Genomic DNA, 21509 nt, shown 5'->3' with positions numbered 1-21509 from the left:
TTGAGTGTCAATGTTCTGTTATATGGGAAAGAACTTCTTTTGACTTCCCCTCTGACCCCTGGCATTGCAAAGGTCAAGGGAAAAGGAGAGAGGGAGGATAAAACCAGTGTGTAGCCCAGCTCAGGGGCATGGCAGTGGGGGACGGTAAAGGGCAGAGGGGGCACAGGAAAATGATCGTGATCATTAACCCTCAACAGAAGTGGTGATTAGCTTAGCCCTCAGTCGAGTGAAGGAGCATTGACAGGTAAGGTCAGCTGCTGCTAGGCTGGGGTTGCTCACAGATAGAGCAGTAGCTCTTCAACAGAGGGGAAGGGCGCTGCTCAATGGGCGCAATTCCCAAAACTCCGGAAGCCAAATTCAGTGTTTCTGGACCTGAGAGATTTGCTTTGTTGTCGTTAGTTCAGCGTCCTAATTGTATGAATTAGCCTACCCACGAAAGAGCAGTGCTATCCAGTCCTCCTGCTCACATGGGAGAGGGTCGTCCTGCACCTTGACGTAAGCTGGATCAAATTCAAGTAGTTATCACATATCTAAATTATTGTCCACACTTGCCAACCCACATTAAATACAGAGCAAAGAGTAAGGAGCCGTCAAGACCGGCCTTTGTGAACTGGTCCTCCATGATCGAATAGAATGGGCTATCCGACAGGAAAGGGTGGCTGAACCCTCAAATGTCTGCTGAATACTTACTTCTTAGTCTACTACAATTATTGGTATTTTTAGTATTTTCATTCAAAGAGCCAAAACCCAGGACAGAGCTGGGGAGAGGATTTAGTGGCTAAAGTGCTAAGCGCACAAATGTGAGGTCCAGAGTTCAGATCCTGAGAACTCACCCAAATGCCCCGTGGACACTGGAGCCTGCTGGTTACAGCCACAGGGGACATATGTTATTAGAGATTCTTACAAAAGGCAGAATAGCAAAGAGCCACTGACCTCTGGCTGTCAGTGCATGTGTAGACTGGTGCATGTGTGTGTGCACAGACACATGCACATGCACATGCACGCACACACACACACAGAGTACCCATATGCACACACAAACAAAAAATGGACAAAGAGAGAACTCAGCGTAATGAAAAACAGTACAGTTGTCGCTAATGTTCAGGAAATGTTCTGCTGCATAACAGTAAATACAGCAGCCGGCAGTTTTATATAAAGCAAAAAGGGAAAGAAGGGTTCTGGCTTGTGCCAGCAATGGGCAAGTCTGCACTCCAGCCTTTAGTCAGACTTCACCTGAACCATATTTTAAATTACTTTGCATTAAAATAAGGTGATGGGTGATTTTGGCGGTTTTTCCCGAATGCTCTTTTTAAACACCTTTGGCCACATCTTCAGTTATTTCTCCAAGGCTGCTGTCCTAAGAATGGAAAGTTTGGCAGAATCCATGGTCCTCAGGAATTGCGGATCCTGAAATTTCTGAGCAGTTTGTACGTGAAATGATTTCTCTGAGTGAAAGTTGTGAGCTCTAACTCAAGATTGAGAGAACACATCCTTGGATCCCAGGACAGAGAAATCCTTGATATCCCAGAGACCAGTGCTACATCTGTGGTAGGACTAGTTCCATGGGAGAACTATGTCAAGACAAACATTGGTGCATTTTAGTCCTGGCTTCACGGAGCAGGCCTGGAATTCCCTGAGTAGGAGGTGGGCCTGCCTAGGCTACAGACCAGCCTGAGCAACTTATCCAGGCCTTGTCTCAAAATAAAAAGTGAAAAGCAGAAGCTGGAAATAGAGTGCAGGGTCCTAGATTCCATGCTCAGAATCACAAAAACATTGCTCTTTAAGAACCTTGTACATCTTTTTCTCTTCTCCGTGGAGAATTATTTAACAACAGTTGAGGTTTTTTTTTCTTTTCCTTTTCCTTCTCCCTCTTCCTCATCCCCCTCTCCCTCCTCCCCCTCCCTTCTCCTTCCTCCTCCTCCTCTTCTCTCCCTCCTCCTTCTCCTCTAAAGACTCTACTATTCACAGGTGTAAAAGCAAACACAGAATGGATGACTGGGTTAATGGCCAACATTCTATACCTTTGTCCAATAGGACATTTACTCATGTGCTTGTCACACTTCTGCCATAGAACCATACAAAACAACAAGATGGATATTGTCCTTGCTGGTCTCCCACAATGAAAATATGACATCAATTATATGGCCACCTAGTGCCATGGTTAGCATGTGTGGTCAGTGACATCTAAGATCTAAGATCAGTCTTCTTTTTTTACTTTTTTCTTTTTGAATATTTTTTATTTACATTTCAAATCTTATCCTCTCTCCCCCACCCAACCACCCACCCCTTCCCGCCTCCCCACCCTGACATTCCCCTACACTGGGGTGGCAGGGTGGGTTCAGCCTTGGCCGGACCGAGAGTTTCTCCTCTCTTTGATGCCCAACAAGGAAGATTGGCCTTCTTTACATGAAACCTGCCCACATAAGCCCTCAAAAGCAACTTCGCTGAGTGGAGGTGGCAGACACGAGGTGGCACTGATTGTTGTATACTGTTATATCTGTGTGGCATGAACAAAGATAATAAATAATACTTACAATATATTATAATAAATAGCCCATCTTTGCAAATCTTATTTTAAAACATTTATTCCCCTCTCAGAATTTCCACTAACACCCCCTCAGGTTCATATATATATATATGTTTTATTTTGCCTGTTTTTAAAACATGCCTTCAAGTGCTCCTAGTTGGAGGAAATAATCACGTTTCATGACGTCACAAAGCCCCAGTCCATTTTGAGTCAAATTATAGGACAAGAGGGGGAAAAAAAGTAGAACAACCTGACTGTAATCTTCTGGGTCCTTCAGATAGAGCTGTGAAGATTGGTGTCTGGCCTTGGCTGCTGGGGAGGGGGACCCTTTGTTTCGGTTCTTAGAAGACAGGCCTCAATCACTCATGAATGCAGTGTGTTGGAGAATGTCATTTCACTGTAGTGGCCCTTCAGTTCTCTGTGTGCTGGTTGGGGAGACACCTTAAGTCACAGAAGCACTTCTAGTCTGTGGCATCAAATGATGAAAAACTGGCAGAATTCTTTTAAATATGAAAGGACATACAGGCTGGAGAGATGGCTCAGTGGTTAGGAGCACCGGCTGCTCTTCCAGAGGTCCTGAGTTCAAATCCCAGCAACCATGACATGTTTCATATAAGGAAGGCCAATCTTAGTTGTCACTCTCCACAGATGCTACCTGTGGCACTAGGCGGTCACGTGAGCGATGTCTTATTTTCATTGTAGGAGACCAGGAAGTAGAACAATATCCATCTTGTTCCGTGGTAGCTCACACCCATCTGTAATGGGTTTGATGCCCTCCTCTGGTGCGTCTGAAAATAAATCTTAAAAAAACAGGAAGGGGGGTTGGGGATTGAGCTCAGCGGTAGAGCGCTTGCCTGGTAAGCGAAAGGCCCTGGGTTTGGTCCCCAGCTCCGAAAAAAAGAAAAAAAAAACCAGGAAGGAGGGAAGGGAGGGAGGGGAGGGAGAGAGAGAGAGAGAGAGTGAGAGAGAGAGAGAGAGAGAGAGAGAGCAGCTGTATGGTGGTATAATCCCAGCACTGAGTTTGAGGCCAGCCTGGTCTACAGAGTGAGTTCCAGGACAGTCAAGGCTACACAGAGAAACCCTGCTCAAAAACAGAAAGAAAAAAGAAAAGAAAAATATACAAAGGTTTATTACAGCCAGTGTGAACTTCCATGATTTTTATCCCCTTACCACACATAACACAGAGATTCACAATGTCACCTGCCACCAAGTTTGCAAGGTCTCTTCCACCACAGAACTCCTATCTATTCTTTCTCCAAAACTTAAGCCCTGAGCTCCATTCTTACCTAAACTCCTGTGGCTCAACACCCTTGCTTGTACCACCAAATGCCCAGGGTTAACTCTGAATACCAGGCTATCCTCTTATAATCACTTAAGGTGTGCCCAAAGGTGTGAGCATGATGCCAGACCAACCCTAAGAATGACCTAAGGAGGTCTTATCAGCAAGCTTCCAAAGCGATGACAGAGTTCCACAGGAACAAAGGAAAACCAGAGACAGAATGAGCGCAGTTTTCTGGTAGTTATGACAAAAGTATAGCGCCCTGACCCTACCCACTCCCCTTCTTCCTCCCACCGGTTCTCTGCCAGTTGTTTTAATAAGCAGCTGTGTGAACGGCAGGGACGTGTTCAGTGTCTGAAGGATTTACCGAGTGGTGCTCATTTAAAACTTCCCCATGCAAGTCTGCTCCAAAAGGTCCTTTCAGCCTTACATTCCTTAGGCCCCATTCTGAACAGGTAAAACCCTGACCGGAGTGCTAGTGTTTGGTTTTCCCAGTCCATTAACTAGCCCCTAATGGGATGCGTGTGGCTCTCAGGCACTACTGGACGTCAAGCTCCTAGCATTTCAAGGCTGCTATGGAAACTTAACAGCATTGGACGTTCCTTGGGCCATGTGTGGCAAATGTGCAGCCATCTTTAGAAACATCTAGAGGTACAAGCTGTGATCCACAGCCCACCACCATGTCTGCTCAGTTACCAAAGGGGATTGAGCCTAAAGGCCGATCTCTGTGGTGGCGATATCATTCCTTCCGGGGAGACAGCAGAGACAGTCACTTATCCCAGATACCCCTTGTTTCTGACAGTTCCGTGCACAGCCCAGGAACCCTGGGTTAAGTTTGGTGAAACAGGACTAGAGTCAGTTTCCCAATCGTATCTTTGTACCCAACAGGATTTTTTTTTCCTTCTGTTAGTTGCTTACACCCTGGAGTGGGGGTGGGGGTTTGGGTGGGGAGCCATGCACGGAGCGAAAAACCAGGTCGCTTAAGGAATGTAAGAACTGAGGTTGGTGGAATTGGGAAGTGCCACCCGCCCTACCAGCATCACCCTCTTGGCCAACCTTGCCTTGTTTTGGAGGGAGGCCAGCCAAGGCTGTGCCGAGAAATGAGCTCTCCACTCACTAAGCCTTTGAGAAACCAGCCACGCCATACATATGAGAGCCACATGGCCACCCAACCTTCAGTGGAGTGAGATTTCCCAACCCCGAGCTCCTGGTTAAGTTCCCGGTCCTAATTGATAGTTAAAAGCAGAAGAATTTCAAGGTCAGCGGAAAGACACATAAATAAAACTACTCTCCCTCCGTGTTGTGTTAAAAACTGCTAAGCAAAAGAAACGAGGGGCTGTCCCTTGGGGCTGAGGTGTATCTAAGGGGACTGACTGTTGGGATTTTCAGGCACTCACACCCAGCAAGGCTTCTGAGAACCTCACATCAAGCTGGCCACATTCCATCCGGCGCAAGGTCTCCCATAAGTTGATAGCCTGAGAAATTCCTAGTTCCCTCCCGATAGAGGAATATCAAGCTGATAGAAACTGAATAATCACAGCTTCGCCCAGAGGGGTTTTCAGCTTGACTTCATCCTATTAAAGCTGCTCACTGTGTGTGCAGGGTGAGGTGCAACCCAGCTACCCACTCCTCTGCTGTGGTTGCTTCCAGAGGAGCAACCTAAAGGGAGTCCTTTGGGAGAGAACAGAGAGGGTACCTGCCAAACAGCTTAGTGACTTTCCGGGATTTAAATACTGAGTGAAAAGACAGGGTCAGAGGATGGCCGATCTGCATCTCTCCTTCGTCTGCCCCTGGCTTTGATTGAGCTATGTCCTCCTCTCTAACGGGGACGCCACAGAGAATCTCGGGGTCATGGCCTGTTGCCTCGTCAAGACGTGAAGCCTACAGTTTGGCGGGCCTGGGAGGAGAAGGGAGGTAGCTTCATGCGTTCCACATTTCCCACAAAACCAAAAGCAGACTAAACAAAGCCAGTGTGAACTCCCGTGACTGGATGCTGCTGTGGTTCTGTTTCTGAAGCTGTAATCCATTCATTTGTATGTGTGTTTATTCCCAGGATTTACAGCTCTCTCTGTAAATCTTTGAAATCTCTTGTGAAGGACTTAGAGGAAGCCGTGGGCTGTGGGGCAAGACCAGAGTAGAGGCTCCATGACTGTGTGTGTGTGTGTGTTTGCACGTGCACATTCCCATGTTTGCATGTGTGCATGCCTGTGTGTGTGTGTGTGTGTGTACGCTCTCATTCACGGGAGGGCATGAGCAGCCTGCCGTGAGGGCTTCTCCTCTCCCGCTTGCTGTGTGTTGGGAGAAGAGTCACACATGGTAACATTTAGGAGCCCCTTCACAGCTGAAGTGTTTCAGACACTAATGAATGGAAGTTTGGTTGTGTAGTACAGACAGGCTCTGAGGCATGCTTTACTGAGTGGTATACTGTAGTGACCTGGGAAAGGAAGCGGGGTATAAATTGTGTCAGTTAGCCACCCAGACAAAATGAAGCCATGTGGAAAATCAAATCTATTAAAGTATGAAGGCTGTTGTAAGCTGGCCATTCTTAAAGGGGCTCCGTTGGCTGCCGGAGTAAATGTTTACCTCTCTCCCAGATCTTTTTCACATGCCGTCTTTGGACACAGCCAGCAGCATTTGATAAAAATCATCCTCCCACTAATGACACTCTTTATCGGAGATGTTTATTATCTCCTCCTTACCGCCCATGTCCTGAAAGGTACTGCAGGTTTGTTAAATAAGCAAAAGTTAAAAGAACTTTGTAGCTCACACCAGCTTGCGGAACCCCGGCAAATTCCAGAGCCATAAGGAATGAGAGGGAGGGGGTGGGGTTGAGTTAGATTTATATGGAGGAGAGGCCCTGAGAAAACATATATATTAGGTTTTCTCTGCTTGGCTGGCCCACCGTTAAATGTTTGCCTGATGTTGACGGATTTAATATTGAGATTGAACAGTTATGTCAAACTTAGCCCGTTGCCTCCAAATGTGCTTTAATAAATGTGAAAATAAGGAAATGGCTCTCAGAAGCAGTGTGCTTGCAGGGTGGGTCTGCTGTCGCTCTCCCACAGTCTCTGTTGAGAAGTTCTACTTCAGCCCTGTTTGACCTAAACCTGCCCCTACGTGCCTTGTAACCTTGGGTATGTTGCTTGTCTGTGCACTAAGAAACACATCTAGCAAACACCCAAACAGTGTCAGCTACCATTACCAGCATCTGGTAGGTGGATTTACTTTACTTAACACCATTGTATAGAGCAGTTATGCCAATTTTTAAAAACCCGATGACTGTGGCACGCCACGGGGGAAAAAAATAAATCTCTTTCTTGGTGAGTAAAGCCTCCGGGGATCCCACAGTCTCCTGACTGCAAACAATTGAATTTGCTGACCAGCAACCATGATGCCTTAAGTCAACAGTGACCAAAAGCAGCCCTGGAAAAAGATGACCCCTTGATTCCTCAATGACGTGGGTCAGGGGTCTGGGAGTAGAGGTCAGGCAGTGCTGCCACCATGTTATACTTAAGCAAGCACCGCGTGGTGGAGGTGGGTGCAGGAGTGGTACTCGGGAAAGCATTGGCCCAGGAGCAAAGCCTAACCCACCTGCCCTCCATGTGTTGCAGGAGACTGAAGAGACATCCTCGCAAGAGTCCGCAGAGGAAGATTAGGGGGCGCCGACATTCAATTTCTACCTCAGCATCAGTTTGATCTTTCGAAGGGAGAAGACACTGCAGTGACCACTTACTCTTTACTGCCACGGTCTTTCCACTTTCTGCGGGGTTGGGGCAGGGCGGGGCAGGGCGGGGGCAGGGTGAGGGGCGGGGCGGGGGCGGGCGGGAAATCACATAACCTTGAGAAGGACTATATTAATCACTTTGTAATCCCTTCACAGTCCCAGGTTTAGTGAAAAACTGCTGTAAACACGGGGGACACAGTTTAACAATGCAACTTTTAATGACTGTTTTCTTTTCCCTTAACTTACTAATAGTTTGCGGATCTGATAAGCAAGGGCGTGTGGTTGAAGAAAACCTCTGGGGTGGGCTTAATCAGTCACTACATGCAAACCCTGAACCGGCACCCTGGTGACCGGGGTCATTCGTATAAGAAAAGCATTGTATGTGACTCTGTGCCCACTCAGATGCCACCCCCACCTTGATCATAGAAAATCTTCTGCTTAGGACACCAAAGATGAGGACTAGACACTACTCTCCTTTGCGTATAATCTTGTAGACACTTACTTGATGATTTTTTTCTTTTTTATTCTAAATGAGACAAAATGCTGGTATCTCTTTTCATACAGCTAGCAAACCAGAATAGGTTACTCTCGTTTTTGTTTTTGTTTTTTTTTTTTCAAAAAGGGAAGTAAACAAATAATAAATGTTGACTCCTACGTTTATGGACTCACATACATCAGCAGGAGTGATAAGCCCACAAGCTCTCTCTCCCTCCTCGGGAGATCTACACAGCCGAAAGCCACTTAGCAACAGATGACACTTGTCAGTCTCAAAGCCTCCAAGATAACTAGGGGAGTAAAATGATTCTCTTTCGGAATTTAACGGAAAGGTACAGTACCTGATGAACTCACCCTAGTGATGACGTGGGAGGAGTGAAAACAAATTTCTTTGGCTACATAAAGGACACTATTTTTAGAAAGAAAAAAAGACTCCCACTCGCTGTTGCTCTCTCCCTCTCTCCTCCCTTCCCTCTCTCCTCTCTATATTCTCTGTTCTCCATTGTGTACCAGTGTCCGTGAAAGACCGAAGTACCACTTACCTCAAATGAAGCCTGTGTGTTACTCTCAGTAACTCCTTTCATTTTGACATAAGATGGCTGGCCGAGGTGCATTGCCTTGGTTCGGTCGGCCATCTCTGCATTCACGCTGCACTTTTAGCCAGAGATGCAATAACCCTCACTACTCAATACTACCTCTGAATGCTACCGTGAATTTACAGTCCTGCACTTGTTACACGCTGCTAGACACAAGCCCTGCGAGAGAGAGAGGAAACAATAACACAAACCTTTCTCGGTCAGCATCTCAGCCACCCACAGTTCTCTGTCATTCTTGTCAAACAAGTGCCCTTACTCTGTCTCAGTGTGGCTATGCATGTTTCTATGATTTTTTTTTTAATTAAAATGTTACAAATGCTTGTGGCAGCTTCCCTGCTAGATTGCTACATTAATTTGAAACAGTTTTGAATCAAGTTGCTCCTAGGTTCTTAAGGATAATTTTCTTCAGTGACACTACATTGTATCACACACACACAGACACACACACACAGACACACACACACAACACATCTGTAGTGTTCAAATATAAGTCTCCAAGTCTGTACCTCAAAAATGGACTTAGTGATTTGCAAGGACCTACCTCCACACTTCAAAAGGAACAAACTTGTAGCTTATAACGCTCTTTGATTTCCTTCCCCAGTGTTTGAAAGAGCTCAAACTTCACCTCTTCTCTCCCTCATCAAAACTATTTTTTGTAAAAGACACTTGATAGAAACAATTTTACATACTTATTTTTAAAAAATAAATGAATTAAAAATCAAGCCAACCTTCAAAGAAACTTGAAACTTTGTAGGTAAACTACAACCAGCTCAGCCTTTTGCCTAATACAATCAAAAAAGAAAATAGGTTTTTAAGATTAGTTGCCTATAAGAATATGCTTGACAGATATTTTTCATGTATTTTACACAATGTGATTTTTGTAAAATGTCTTGAGCAGATTTATTTTGAACGCTTCTTGTGTAGAGTTCTATGCCTTTCTCTCCTAGTAAGTGTGCTGGCTTTTCCATGGTGTTACCCACTGGGCCAGGAGGTAGTCTCTCATAGTGGCTTGTGTCAGTATGACTTTTAATACTGAAGCCAAATGAAACAAACAACCATGTCTCTTCCAGCTGTTTTCAGGGAGGTCATTTCAAAGGCCACATACCGCTCTGAAACTGGCAGGTCGCTCACTGTCGTGAGTCGCCAAAGGAGCTACGGAGAGATTAAAGCTCAACGTGACTGTTAACTGCGCATTAAATAAGCAAACACACAGTGGCTTATAAAAGTCGGATTCCCATTCCATATCTTTGGATGGGCCTTTCAGAAAGTTCATTTTGGCCAGCTCATAAAAACTGAATCAGTTTCTCATGCCGGCCAGACTCGGCACACCGAGCGATATCCATCTCTGATGAAGTTATTCTTTATTTCCTGTATGTTGTACAATCAAAACACACTACTACCTCTTAAGTCCCAGTATACCTCATTTTTCATACTGAAAAAAAAAGAAAAGAAAAAAAAAAAGAAAAAAAGGCTTGTGTCCAATGGAACAGTGAGAACATCATAAAATTTTTATATATATAGTTTATTTTTGTGGGAGATAAATTTTATAAGACTGTTTTTTACTGTTGTTGGTCACGGCTACGTAAGACTGGACATCTGACTTCTCTACCGTTTCTGCAAGTTAAGTATGTTTGCAGGAGAAACTTACCAAGACGATTAACTGCAGCCGACTTTCTCCCCGTTCCTTTGTACGCCCTCTGCCTTTATTCTCTATTCCTTGTGTAGAATTGCTGTCTATGATTGTACTTTGACGGCTTGCTTGTGGCAATACTGCTCTAGTGGATTATCACTGTCTGCACAATAAACATAACAGCCTCTGTGGTCCCCGTGTGTGTGTGCGGATTCCTAGTCTTTGTCTCACCTCCATTAAGTAAATAATAAAGTTGGGTCAAAACAAGAGGGGAGGTGTTCAAGGCCATCTGGTCTACCCTGGAATGTACTACAGCCTGCGGGCACATGTTGACATGGAATGTGATTTAAAGTGTAGTTCTCTTACAGCATCGCACGCCTGAACTTACCTGGATTGATCTGATGTTGAATTCCACAAAAACTAGCTGAGAAGGAATGTAAAGGAAGAACAGGGTGTAATTTAAAACCGCACAGTCTTAGGAGAAGTGCCTTCAACATTTGTGTAAAGAAACAGTGTGGGACCAGGGAGATGACTCAGTCAGTAAAATGTCGGCCTCTTAAGCATGAGGGCCTGAGTTTGAATCCCCAGAAACCACATGAAAAGCTGAGCCCTTGGGCTGGAGAAATGGCTCAGCAGTTAAAAGCCCTTCTTGTTCTTACATAGGACCTGGATTCATTTTCCAGAACCCATATGGTAGCTTACAACCATCTGTAACTTCAATTCTGGGGGATCCAGTGCTGTTTTCTGGCCTCTGGCTTCAGGCATGCATGTGGTACACATACATATATGCAGGAAACACACACGTAGAATTTTAAAAATTAGCTTTTAAAAAGCTGAGCATAGTCGTGTATGCCTGTAAACCCAGCCTGAGGGTTAAAGGTAGGGGCAGAGAAATAGGCCAATCCCTAAAGCTCATGGGTCAACCAGCCTACCCAAATCAGTGGGCTTCAGGTTCATCGAGAAAGCCAGTCACAAAACAATGTGGAGGGGCTGGAGAGATGGGTCAGAGCTTAGCAGAACTGGCTGGCTTCTCTTTCAGAAGAGCTGGATTTGATTTCCAGCACCCACTTGGTGGCTCACAATCACCTACAACTCCAGTTCTAAGAGATCTAACATCATTTTCTGGCCTTTTTATGCACCAGGTATGCTAGTATGCAGATATATATGCCAACAAAACATAATTTGTAATGTTTAAATAGAGTAAGTTAAGAATATGGTGGAAGGTAACAAAGCGAAGACCCCTGGCATCTGCCATGGGCCTCTGTGCTTGCACATGGACACATATACTTTCACCCATGTGCACACACTTATACAATAGCATATGCATACCATACCCCCACCCACTCAACCTAGTAATAGTAATAATAATAGTAGTAGTAATAATAGTAGTAGTAGTAGACAATAATAATAGTAGTAATAGTAGTAATAATAATAGTAATAGTAATAATAATAGTAGTGAAAGAAAAAAGGAACCAGCAAGCCAGCTGTCCATGAAGTAACATTTGGGAACATGTGTGAGAAAACACACAGAGAGCTAGTAACATAAATAATAAACAAAAGCCACAGAAGTGGGGTTGGGGATTTAGCTCAGTGGTAGAGCGCTTGCCTAGCAACCGAAAGGCCCTGGGTTCGGTCCCCAGCTCCGAAAAAAAGGAAAAAAAAAAAAAAAGCCACAGAAGTTCTCCACAACAGTTTTTACCAGACCAGCAGAACCAGAACGATTCCACGAAACACAAAGTCATCTCTGTGTCCCAGGGTTTTCAGAAAGCTAACGTCTCTGGTTGAGCCACAGTTCTCATTCGGCTCCTTCAAAGGGAAGGTTGTTTCTAAGAATGCAGTTCGTCTAAGACATCTCTTGTTGAGATTTTCTTTTTTAAAAAAAAATCAGACGCACCCCTTCGTTCACTGATTCATTCTCACAGCTAATATTTAGGGAGTTCCCAAATGTATTAGGTCCCAGGCCAAGAGGTATTGCTTCAGTACATAACTGGAAGCGTCGTGTAGATGTAGGAATAGTTGCAGTACAGACCATATGTGAAAAAGTCAGGCAAACCGCAGGGAAGTTTTAAACTTTCAGAGGATGGAAGCCATTCTTTCTAGAGGGCTTACATTTACCATTAGTTCAGCCCCGAAGTAGAGACTGGGCAAGGTACATTCCTCATTTTTGAAGCACATAACAGGCAACAAATTACAACAAATGAAGAGAGAATCATTGCTTTGCAGCTAGAGAATGGAAGAAGACATCATCTCCAGATGAGGATAAATGTTTTTATTCCAGAGGCAAGGCTCAGTAACTGACCTCTGAAATAGTGTCTCTCAATTAAAGAATTACCTTCAGACAATGAAAACACATTTCTGATGGATATTTGGAAGGAACTCAAGTTTATCTGTAAATTCCAAGGTCATGTCCTAAAGAAATCAGCCAACAGGGAGTCCTTGTATGCACTTGATGTCATTTGGGGCGATAAAGGTAAGGGAGACTACCCTTGTTCATGGTGTCAGAAATCACTGATCAACGAGTGAATCCCAAGGCGACTGAGGGTATTCTGACAACCTGCAGATGGTCGCATCCTGTACTCCCCATCAGTACTAGGAAAAAATTGTCCCTAGCCCTCTCAGAAAAGAATGCAAGGTCCCCACCACAAAAAAACCCCAGGTCAGCATAGACAATGACTTACAGCCAATGTACCATTCACCTAGTGGGAGAGGTGTAGGGAGAAGGTGTCTTTTTTAATAGAGCCAACGGCACTCAACTATCTGGTGAACTCAGGAATGGTAGGTGGTTTAGACATACAAGAAAAAATAAAAACAGAACCAAAACAACAAGAAAAATCAGTAGTACTTCACCCAGTGGGTGCCTAGGATGCAAACCAGACGATAATAAAACTAAATAGACCTGGGAGATTAAGAAGCCCAAGAGAAGAGACCAGGACAAGGGATGAGCTGCTTTTCAGGGTTCATTTGTACGGCATGGCTGCTTACTGAGGAAGACTAAGTGAAGCTATCCTTGAGCAATTGCTCTTGAGATGGAGGAAGTCTGGCCTCAAAATGAGCAAGAAGCCCTTTAGTCAAGATCATTCTGATCTGTGTTATGCAGATAGATGACCAGAGTCAAGGCAGAAGTTACAGCTCCTGCCTCGCCTTAGCTGTCCGTAAGTTTTGCAACCTGATGTAGACGTGAACCTCTGCGCCAAGACTCCATCCATTCTAAGCCAGGCATGCGTCTGTTCTCCCTAGTTATGACCTCTGAGAGAACACCTCAGGTCAAGTGAGCAGAGCCCCTCTGTGTCCAGTTGATAGCTGCAGGCTTGTCTTACTCCTCTGAGTTTGACTCAATACAGAAATGAGCAGCTTCATAACAACCGAGCTTTTGTCTCACCAGCCTTCCCAGGGCCCCAGTTCATTCCTCTGAATTTAACCAAGATCGAAGCTGAATGCATGTGACCAAGGGTGGGGCCGAGCCCCTGTGACCTTGCCATCTCTCCACCCTCCTCTTTTTTCCTCTCATCTGATCACCTATTTATTTTCTCACTAATGTTCTGCCTGTCCCATAGCTTCATTTGTCTTAGATTAAAACATACATTCTTGGAAACAGGAAAAACTCTCAAAAACAGTGAACCACCAGACCCCACCCAGATCACGGAGGCAGCTCCCTTCAAAGAAAACTACCATGGCAGTTGAAGGGGTAAATAGAGACCCAGCGGTGGCTGCTGCCCCTGAGAACCCAGGGAGGAAACAGGAGTCTTTTACATGCCATGTGTTTTTCTGAACTACTTAGGATCTCAAATCCTGTCCGGCCATGTTGCATCCGTACTGGCTGCTCTGCTGAGCTGGTCAGTCAGGTCTTGGAGGAATCTGAAGTTGAGGAGTTGTCATGAGATGTCATTGTGCCAAGACATACTCCGAACAAAGGACAACATTAATAATGAAATGCCCATGATTCAACGCCTTTCAAAAACCATCAGGGGCAGAGGAAGGTAGATCTTTGAGTCAGAGGTCAGTCTGGTGTACAGCCCGGAGTTCCAGGACAGTCAGGGCTACAGAGAAAAACCTGTCTCAGAAAACACAACAAAGGCGATGACTGAAGTCTAATCATCACCTTTGATCATGATTAGACCAAATCGCCTAGTCAAATCACCCCTTTACAGATGACAACATCAAATGTTAGTCTTGTAAATTAGAGAAGTTAATGCAAGCAAAATGCTTCTATAAGTTTGGTGTAAGTATTGCCTGGTATTTGTTAGCCTCCTGGTTCCCATGTAAGCTAACCTTTCCCTCTTACTCTTTCTCATTATTGACCATGATAAGTAGAGACATCTAGAAATCACCATAAGAACATATATGTTTTTCCAAACATCATTTATTTAACTTGCACACTGCAGGGACAGAAGTCATTAATTATATGTACACGGTCTTTTTTCCCCTGTGTGGTTTGTACTTATGAACTCACTGGAATTGAACACTACAAAAAGTCATCCCTGCCAAACTCAGCAAACTGCCAATTGCCTCCCCAACTGTAACAGCTCTTGGGGGTCCCTGATAATGAGGAAGCACTGTTCAGTTCTGACTCCCCCATCTCCTGACTACCTGATTCTGACTTTGCTGTGTATCATCATTATCATATTTCAGTATCTGGGTTCTGGGAGTTCCCCCTCCTCCTGGCTGGTAGCATTTAGCTCCCATTAACCCCTAGTGCAGCCTGGTTAGCTGCTCTTACTCAGTCAGGCTTTGTCCTTCCCTTGCATTCTTTAGACCACCTAATTACCCTGACCTGTCCCATACTCCCTCACCAAACTTAGCCTGCCTTGGGTTACCAATGGGATACTAAGGATCCTGGGGCCCCTTTCATAAGGAATAATAGAATGCTTGATACAAACAGGGAGGAGAAAGAAAACATAGAAGAGGAGGAGGAGGGAGAGGAAGAGGAAGAAAAGTGTCTCTTCCTGGGCAAACTCTGCCATCAACCTTTCTTGGGTGCCCATCTCTAGCTTAACCCTACCCTCTTTGAGCTAAAATTCAAGTTTTCAAACTTGGTTTCTTGGGGAACCAGTGAAAGAACAGCCTCCCTAATCTACACACACACACACACACCACCCCTAGTGTGATCCCATGGAAATCTTCAGTTGCATTATGGAGCAGTGTAACCTGAATGGATAGCCCATTGAGAAACCATCCCTACACACAAGAAGAAAATCATGCTGTGACAAACCCAGCGCGTGATCCCATTGCAGCAAGCATGCTGGCTGCAGGATTCACCTTGTTCCCCAGAGTCCAGGGTCTTATTCCTTCACCTCCAGCTTAGTTCTTCACCTCCAGCTTAGTCTCCAAGCCCATACACTGGATAGAGTTTCCTGTGGCCTTGTCTCTTAAATCAGGCCCTAGGCAGGCTGATACATGACTATTATTTATTACAACGGGATGTGTTCAGCCATAAAGCCATTATGTGTGGCTGACTCCCTGGCCAATTTAATACTGTCATGAAAAATAAAACCTGCAATTCAACTAGTTAGTGAAAATGTGCTGCCTATCCAAACTCCTAAAACACATTGTCCTGACTGCCCAACTGATGTAGTACTCGCAGCTTCAGGACATTCAAAAAAACCTTTAAAATGTTTCTGGTTCATCTTCAACCTCACTGCCACATCCAAGCCTCCATTACCTTTGTTGGTTCTGACTCCTGGTCCTACACACAGTTCATGAGTAGAAGAGGAAGTGGCATCGAAAAATCGCAACATCAAAACAACCCAAATCAAAACAACCACCAATGCGTGTTAGAGATTATAGGGCATATCTGAAGTGGTTCAAAGATATATCTAAGGCTTCACTGATTCCTTTCAAAAGAAATCATAAATGAACAGCATTTCCCTCAAAGGGCTCACAGGGTCTCATCTTTCCAGGTCTAATGGTGCAGGTAAAATCCAGTCTGTCTTGTTTTATGGTTCAGATGACCCAACTGTTCCGATTTCTGCTTCCTTCTGGAGACTCCTTTGACTGTTATTCCAGATTCCAAAGAAACAGGAAAATGTGACAACTTCCCCCACTTGCATGTCAAGGCATGACAAACAGGCATTTGGGCACAAGCCGTTTTAAAAGTATCTCACTTTCTTCTTTCATGGGGCTATACAATTACATGGCACATTCTCGTTTTACCTAGGAAGTCCCTGGAACAGGAGAACTTAGGAAATGTTCATTTCCCATGGGAAGAAGGAAATAGGCTTTGGTTCCCCTCTAACGTCCTGATTTAGGACAATATTTTTAGCTCATTAGCCCTTTCTTGGGTGCAAACAATCCATCTTTTCATTTGTTTTGATGGACACACAATAAATGTTCATGTTTATGAGTGGCAGTGTGACATTTCAGCACACATACCCAATCATGATCAGACCAAGTAGTTGGGAGATCTGTCTTGTCATACATACATCAGTTTTTGTGTATGTTGAGACTATCCCAAATCCTCTCTACTATTTGAAAATACTCTAAATATCTTTTCGTCAGCCATAGTTCCCCTTGATATACACATCCTACCCAATTACAACTCGGTGGCCATTAAATATCCCCTCTCTATCCTTTGGGAGTTCTGGGCACACCTTTACCAGAGTCTGACCTGTTTTACGCCCTTTGAGGCTGACTTTCGGTACTCTTTACATAAGTGAGAGCATGGGACATTTGTCTTGCTGGGTCTAATTTCTATCTTCAGCTCCTTTCTTCCCACTTTTTGTGTGGCTGAATAATATTCCACTGTGTATATTTGATGCATCTTGTCTCTTCAGTGGACACCTAGCCTGATTCTATACCTTGGCTATCAGGAACAATGCTGTAATAAACGTGCGATGGCAAATGTCCCTTGAATGCTGGATCTCAGTTCATTTAATAAGTGCCTACGGTGAACCAAATGGACCCTAAGGTGGCCCGCTGCAGGTGTGCTGAGGAAGCTCATTCTCTCCATAACGGCTGCGCTCGTTTACATTACTGCCTTGCCAGCTGCTGATCTAGCAGATGTCAAGCTCGAGGGTCTGGTTGTTTGGGATTCTTTCTCAGGGATCGTCAACAAAAGCTAAAGCAGGACCGTTCTGTAGTGGCAGTGACTTTCACCCATGTATTTCCTCACACAGTAAGTGTTAGATGAGCACCCACTATGTGCCAGGCACTGACCCACACTCTAGCAGTAACAAAACCAGGGGCTGCCATCCAACAGTAAATTCGACAAAATAGCAAACAGAAAGAGGACATTTACCTCTATATGTTGTCTATGCCACTTACAACCCATGGAGTTGTCCTTCTGACCTCTCAGAAGAGAATCTCTGTACTGCCTAGTTCTACGTCAGCCCAACATAAATTGGAGTCACTTTGGAAAAGGGAATCTCGGGTGAATCAATGCCCCCAACAGATTGGGCTGTAGGCAAACTAGGGTGCATTTCCTTGATTGGAATGAGAGGGCCCAGCTTACTGTAGGCAGTGTCACCCCCTGGACTGGTTGCCCTGAGTGCTATAGGAAAGCAGGCTGAGCAAGCCTTAGAGAGCAAGCAGAACCCCTCCATGACCTCTCTGTCAGCTCTGACCTCCAGTTCCCTACCCTGCTGTCCTTTGATGACGGAGTGCAGTGTGGAAGTATACAATGTAATACACTCTTTCCTTACAATGTTGCTTTTGGTCGAGGTGCTTTAATCTCAGCTGCAGAAACTCTAAGACACTTTCAAAGAAGGATGATATTACAGACAACAAGAAAATAAGTACTTTCCAAGAAGGAACAACCTGTAACTAGGAGAATCAACAATATCACACACAGCATGTTGTTGACACTGCTCTAAACAGGCAGGCTAAGAGTCTTGCCAGGAGGAATAATGTGCAGACAGAGTGTGAAAAGACTCAGAGAGCTGAGATAACATCCTAAATGGGTGCAGGGAAATCAGGAAGGGAAGGTAGGAAGAAACATACCTGGGTTCGGTGGTGACCCCAGGACGCTCCACCCAGAGCAGCGTGCACTGTAGGAGAAGGAGCTGGGACTGCTGGAGCCATTCTCTGAATTCATAGCTAACAGACGTCAAACGTGAAAGGCCTCTAGACTATTTCAAAAATACCTCCCAGTCCAGCCTCTGTGTCCATACAGAATGGAAACAGTAAACACAGGGCGTTGGCTGTAGGTCCATGAGGTGACAAGCTAGTGCAGTGTGCCAGGAGCTGAGAAGAGTGCAGAATATCCATGTAGACCGTGTGGCTTTCTGGGGGGAGGGCACAAAGCGAAGCATGGAAGATGGAATAGAGGTTAGACATGCAAAGAGAAACAAGGAAGAGAGGGCGTCCCCCCAACAGAGCCACACTGCAAACAGTGGACGCTTCCAAGCAGAACTGTGGCAGAGAATGTCTTTTGAACAAGTAGCATTATTTAAATATCACTATCAGACTGACTGAGGAATGAGTCACCATGGCTGTGGGCTCCTGTTCTCCTGAGCATGGTCACCCAGTGGATGACCAATGTTGTGGTAGCACATCCCACACAGGTCGGGTGAGGTAAACCAGAGCTAACATTCCAAGATGGTGTCAGAAGCTGCATCCCCCACAACAAGCTCATTCATTTCCTGAAGCAGAGGTCAGTACACTCCAGATGAGCTGACTGAGCGAGAGAAAGATGGAGGGAGGCAGGCAGATGACACGGACAGATGTTTGCAAATGAAGTCATGCACGGGTTCCTCTCTGCACTTCCTACTGTAGCACCTCCCAGTGGCAGGACTGTCTGCACTCCTATAGAGTCTTACTCAGTGCTCTCCCTCCCTCCATTGTAAGGGTGCGGGTAAACATAACATTCATATCTGCTATGAGGATTGATGAGCAGAACTTATTCAGCTGGGTTTATGTCGCTGAATATTTATATCTGGAGACTGAAGTTTTTCTTCTACATAGGTTAAATCCAGATGTTTTCCATGCATGCACACTGACAGCAGATATGTAATACATTCTTCAATAATCTATACGCAGCTTAGCACAATGCCTAGCATGTAATAAATGCTCAATAAATGTTAGCTATTACTGTTGTTGATATGGCGTATTTATAGAAAATACATACAAAATGTTTTCAGAGGCGTGTGCACCCTTTAAATCAACAGTACACACATCTGGTGAAAAAGCAAGTCATTTGCAAAAAATCTTATAATGAAAAGCATCAATGGCCTGCCTCTTCTTGTGCCCAAACTCCCATGCTAGTCTTCAGAGGCAATGGATTAGCTCCCTATCTGTTCCCTCCAGTGACGGCCACCATGGTTCTAAATTATAGGCCTAACCTGCTACTGCTTAGGACACCTGAGCCCTTGCTGAATGCCACCTTTCATAGCTGACACCGTTCAACTCCCTGTAGCATTCACTTCTCAGGCACCATGCTGGGTATGAGCAATGCTCTAGGACAGCATTCCCAACTCTCCTAAGGCTGTGCCCCTTTAATTCAGTGCCTCATGTTGGGGCACTGAATGGGTCTCTCTCGCTGTGGAGTCTGCTCACATCCCCAGCATCTGCCTCCTGTGGTTATAGTCACAACTTCCAGTAACCCGTTAAAATCAAAACTCAATAAGCTTGTAATTTAGCAATCAGATTTATATCAGTAAATCCTCACCCCGCAAAACATCCACAGAATAAACTCTAAACCAATTAATATTAATATAAACTGCCCACCTACATAAGACAAGTTGTCCTATAAAAATCCATCCCTTATGAAATACTCATAACGACCTGTGGCTCTTTAAGGCCACAGGGATCTGGGCTGTCATTCTCCTCCTCTATCTTGGTTCTTTCCTTCTTTCTCCTGTCTCCTACCTTACAAAAAATCTGCCCCTGCCTTTTTTTTTTTCTCACCGCCCAATCACAGGCCTTGCCTTATCTTGTGCCTGCCCTCACCTGCATACAGACATCAACTATAGATCCCCAACCATAAACACATTATTTTTGTTGCTATTTCCTAACTATCGTCTTGCTGCTGTTATGAATCATAATGCAAATATTTGTTTTCTGATGGGCTTTGGCCACCCCTATGGAAGGGTTGCTTGATCCCCGAAGGGGTCATGACCCACAGGTTGAGAAGCACTGATTAGAGGCTGTTTTTACATCTGTCAGATATCTTTATATAGCCATATACAGATGACGGGTCAATCTTCAGCCGTCAACAGTTGTCCCTTGGATGGGAAAGCAGGTTATACAGACCCTAAAGAAATATGCTAGAATAAACAGAGGAACAGAAGAGAGAGGTGGGGCTAGAGGAGCTCCCTGTGGCCTGAGAATAGTCGCTCAGCAGCAACACTGGGAAGGAAACCGGTGACGGACCACACCTGCAGGAAGCTCACCCTCCTTCCAGTGGGGAGGCTGAAGTGCAAAGTCTCAGTGCACAGCAAGTCAAATGTCGTACACTCAGTGGAAACCTGAGTGGTGGTGGACACATGTACACACACACACATACACACACACACACACACACATGCACACACATACACTCACACACACACACACTCACCCTCACACACACACACTCATACACACACATACACGTTCACACACACACACTACACACACTCATACACACACACATACACACACACACACATACTCACACACACATGCACACACACGTGCACACACACGCACACACGCACACATGCACACATGTACACATACTCACACATACACACTTATACACACACACGTACACATACTCACATACTCACACACACGTGCACACACACATGCACACATGCATGCACGTACACATACTCACACATACACATTCACACACACATACATGCGCACGCACACACAATGTGAAGGACACTGGCAAAGAACACACAGGAAGAGCTACACTTTAGATGGCTCCGGAAAAAAGCTGGCACTTGAGCAGCCTCTAGCCCTGACGCTTTTCCTGTGTTGTCTCTTTATTAATTCCTTCACCTTTGCTATCTCAGATCTGTCTTCTGGATCCCCTGTAGTTTAGACAGTGACCCTGATGCTTTAATTCTCTTGAGCACCTGGATTTTCTTCTGTGTGTTTTTGTTTGTTTGTTTTTTGAGATAAGGTTTCTTTGTGTCCAAAAAAACCTCACTCAGTTAGACCAGGCTGGCCTTGAACCAGGGATCTGCCTGCTTCTCTCTTCCACTTGCTAGGTTTAAAGGCATGGGCGACCTCTGCCTGGCTTCTGTGTATTTTCCTACCTTAATCTTTTCATTCCATTCCCAGGGAGGCTCTGCTGATTTGTTACTGTAGGATAACTCTCTGCGGAACAGGTA

General features: G+C 45.0%; 1 protein-coding gene across 1 annotated transcript in view; it reads left to right on the top strand.

Annotated features, from left to right (window-relative positions):
* Nucleotides 1–7575, top strand: part of Hmga2 (high mobility group AT-hook 2) — a 114880-nt gene extending 107305 nt beyond the window's left edge. The window contains exon 5 of the mRNA XM_032913027.1: nucleotides 7418–7575. Within this exon, the coding sequence (XP_032768918.1) occupies nucleotides 7418–7462 (45 nt within the window). The 3' untranslated portion in view covers nucleotides 7463–7575. The remainder of the gene's footprint in view (nucleotides 1–7417) is intronic.
* Nucleotides 7576–21509: the final 13934 nt, after the last annotated feature.

This window comes from Rattus rattus, chromosome 1 (genome assembly GCF_011064425.1).
Source record: "Rattus rattus isolate New Zealand chromosome 1, Rrattus_CSIRO_v1, whole genome shotgun sequence".
NCBI lineage: Eukaryota > Metazoa > Chordata > Mammalia > Rodentia > Muridae > Rattus > Rattus rattus.
Note: the sequence above shows the minus strand (reverse complement) of the source record. Positions and strands in the feature narration are given on the sequence as shown.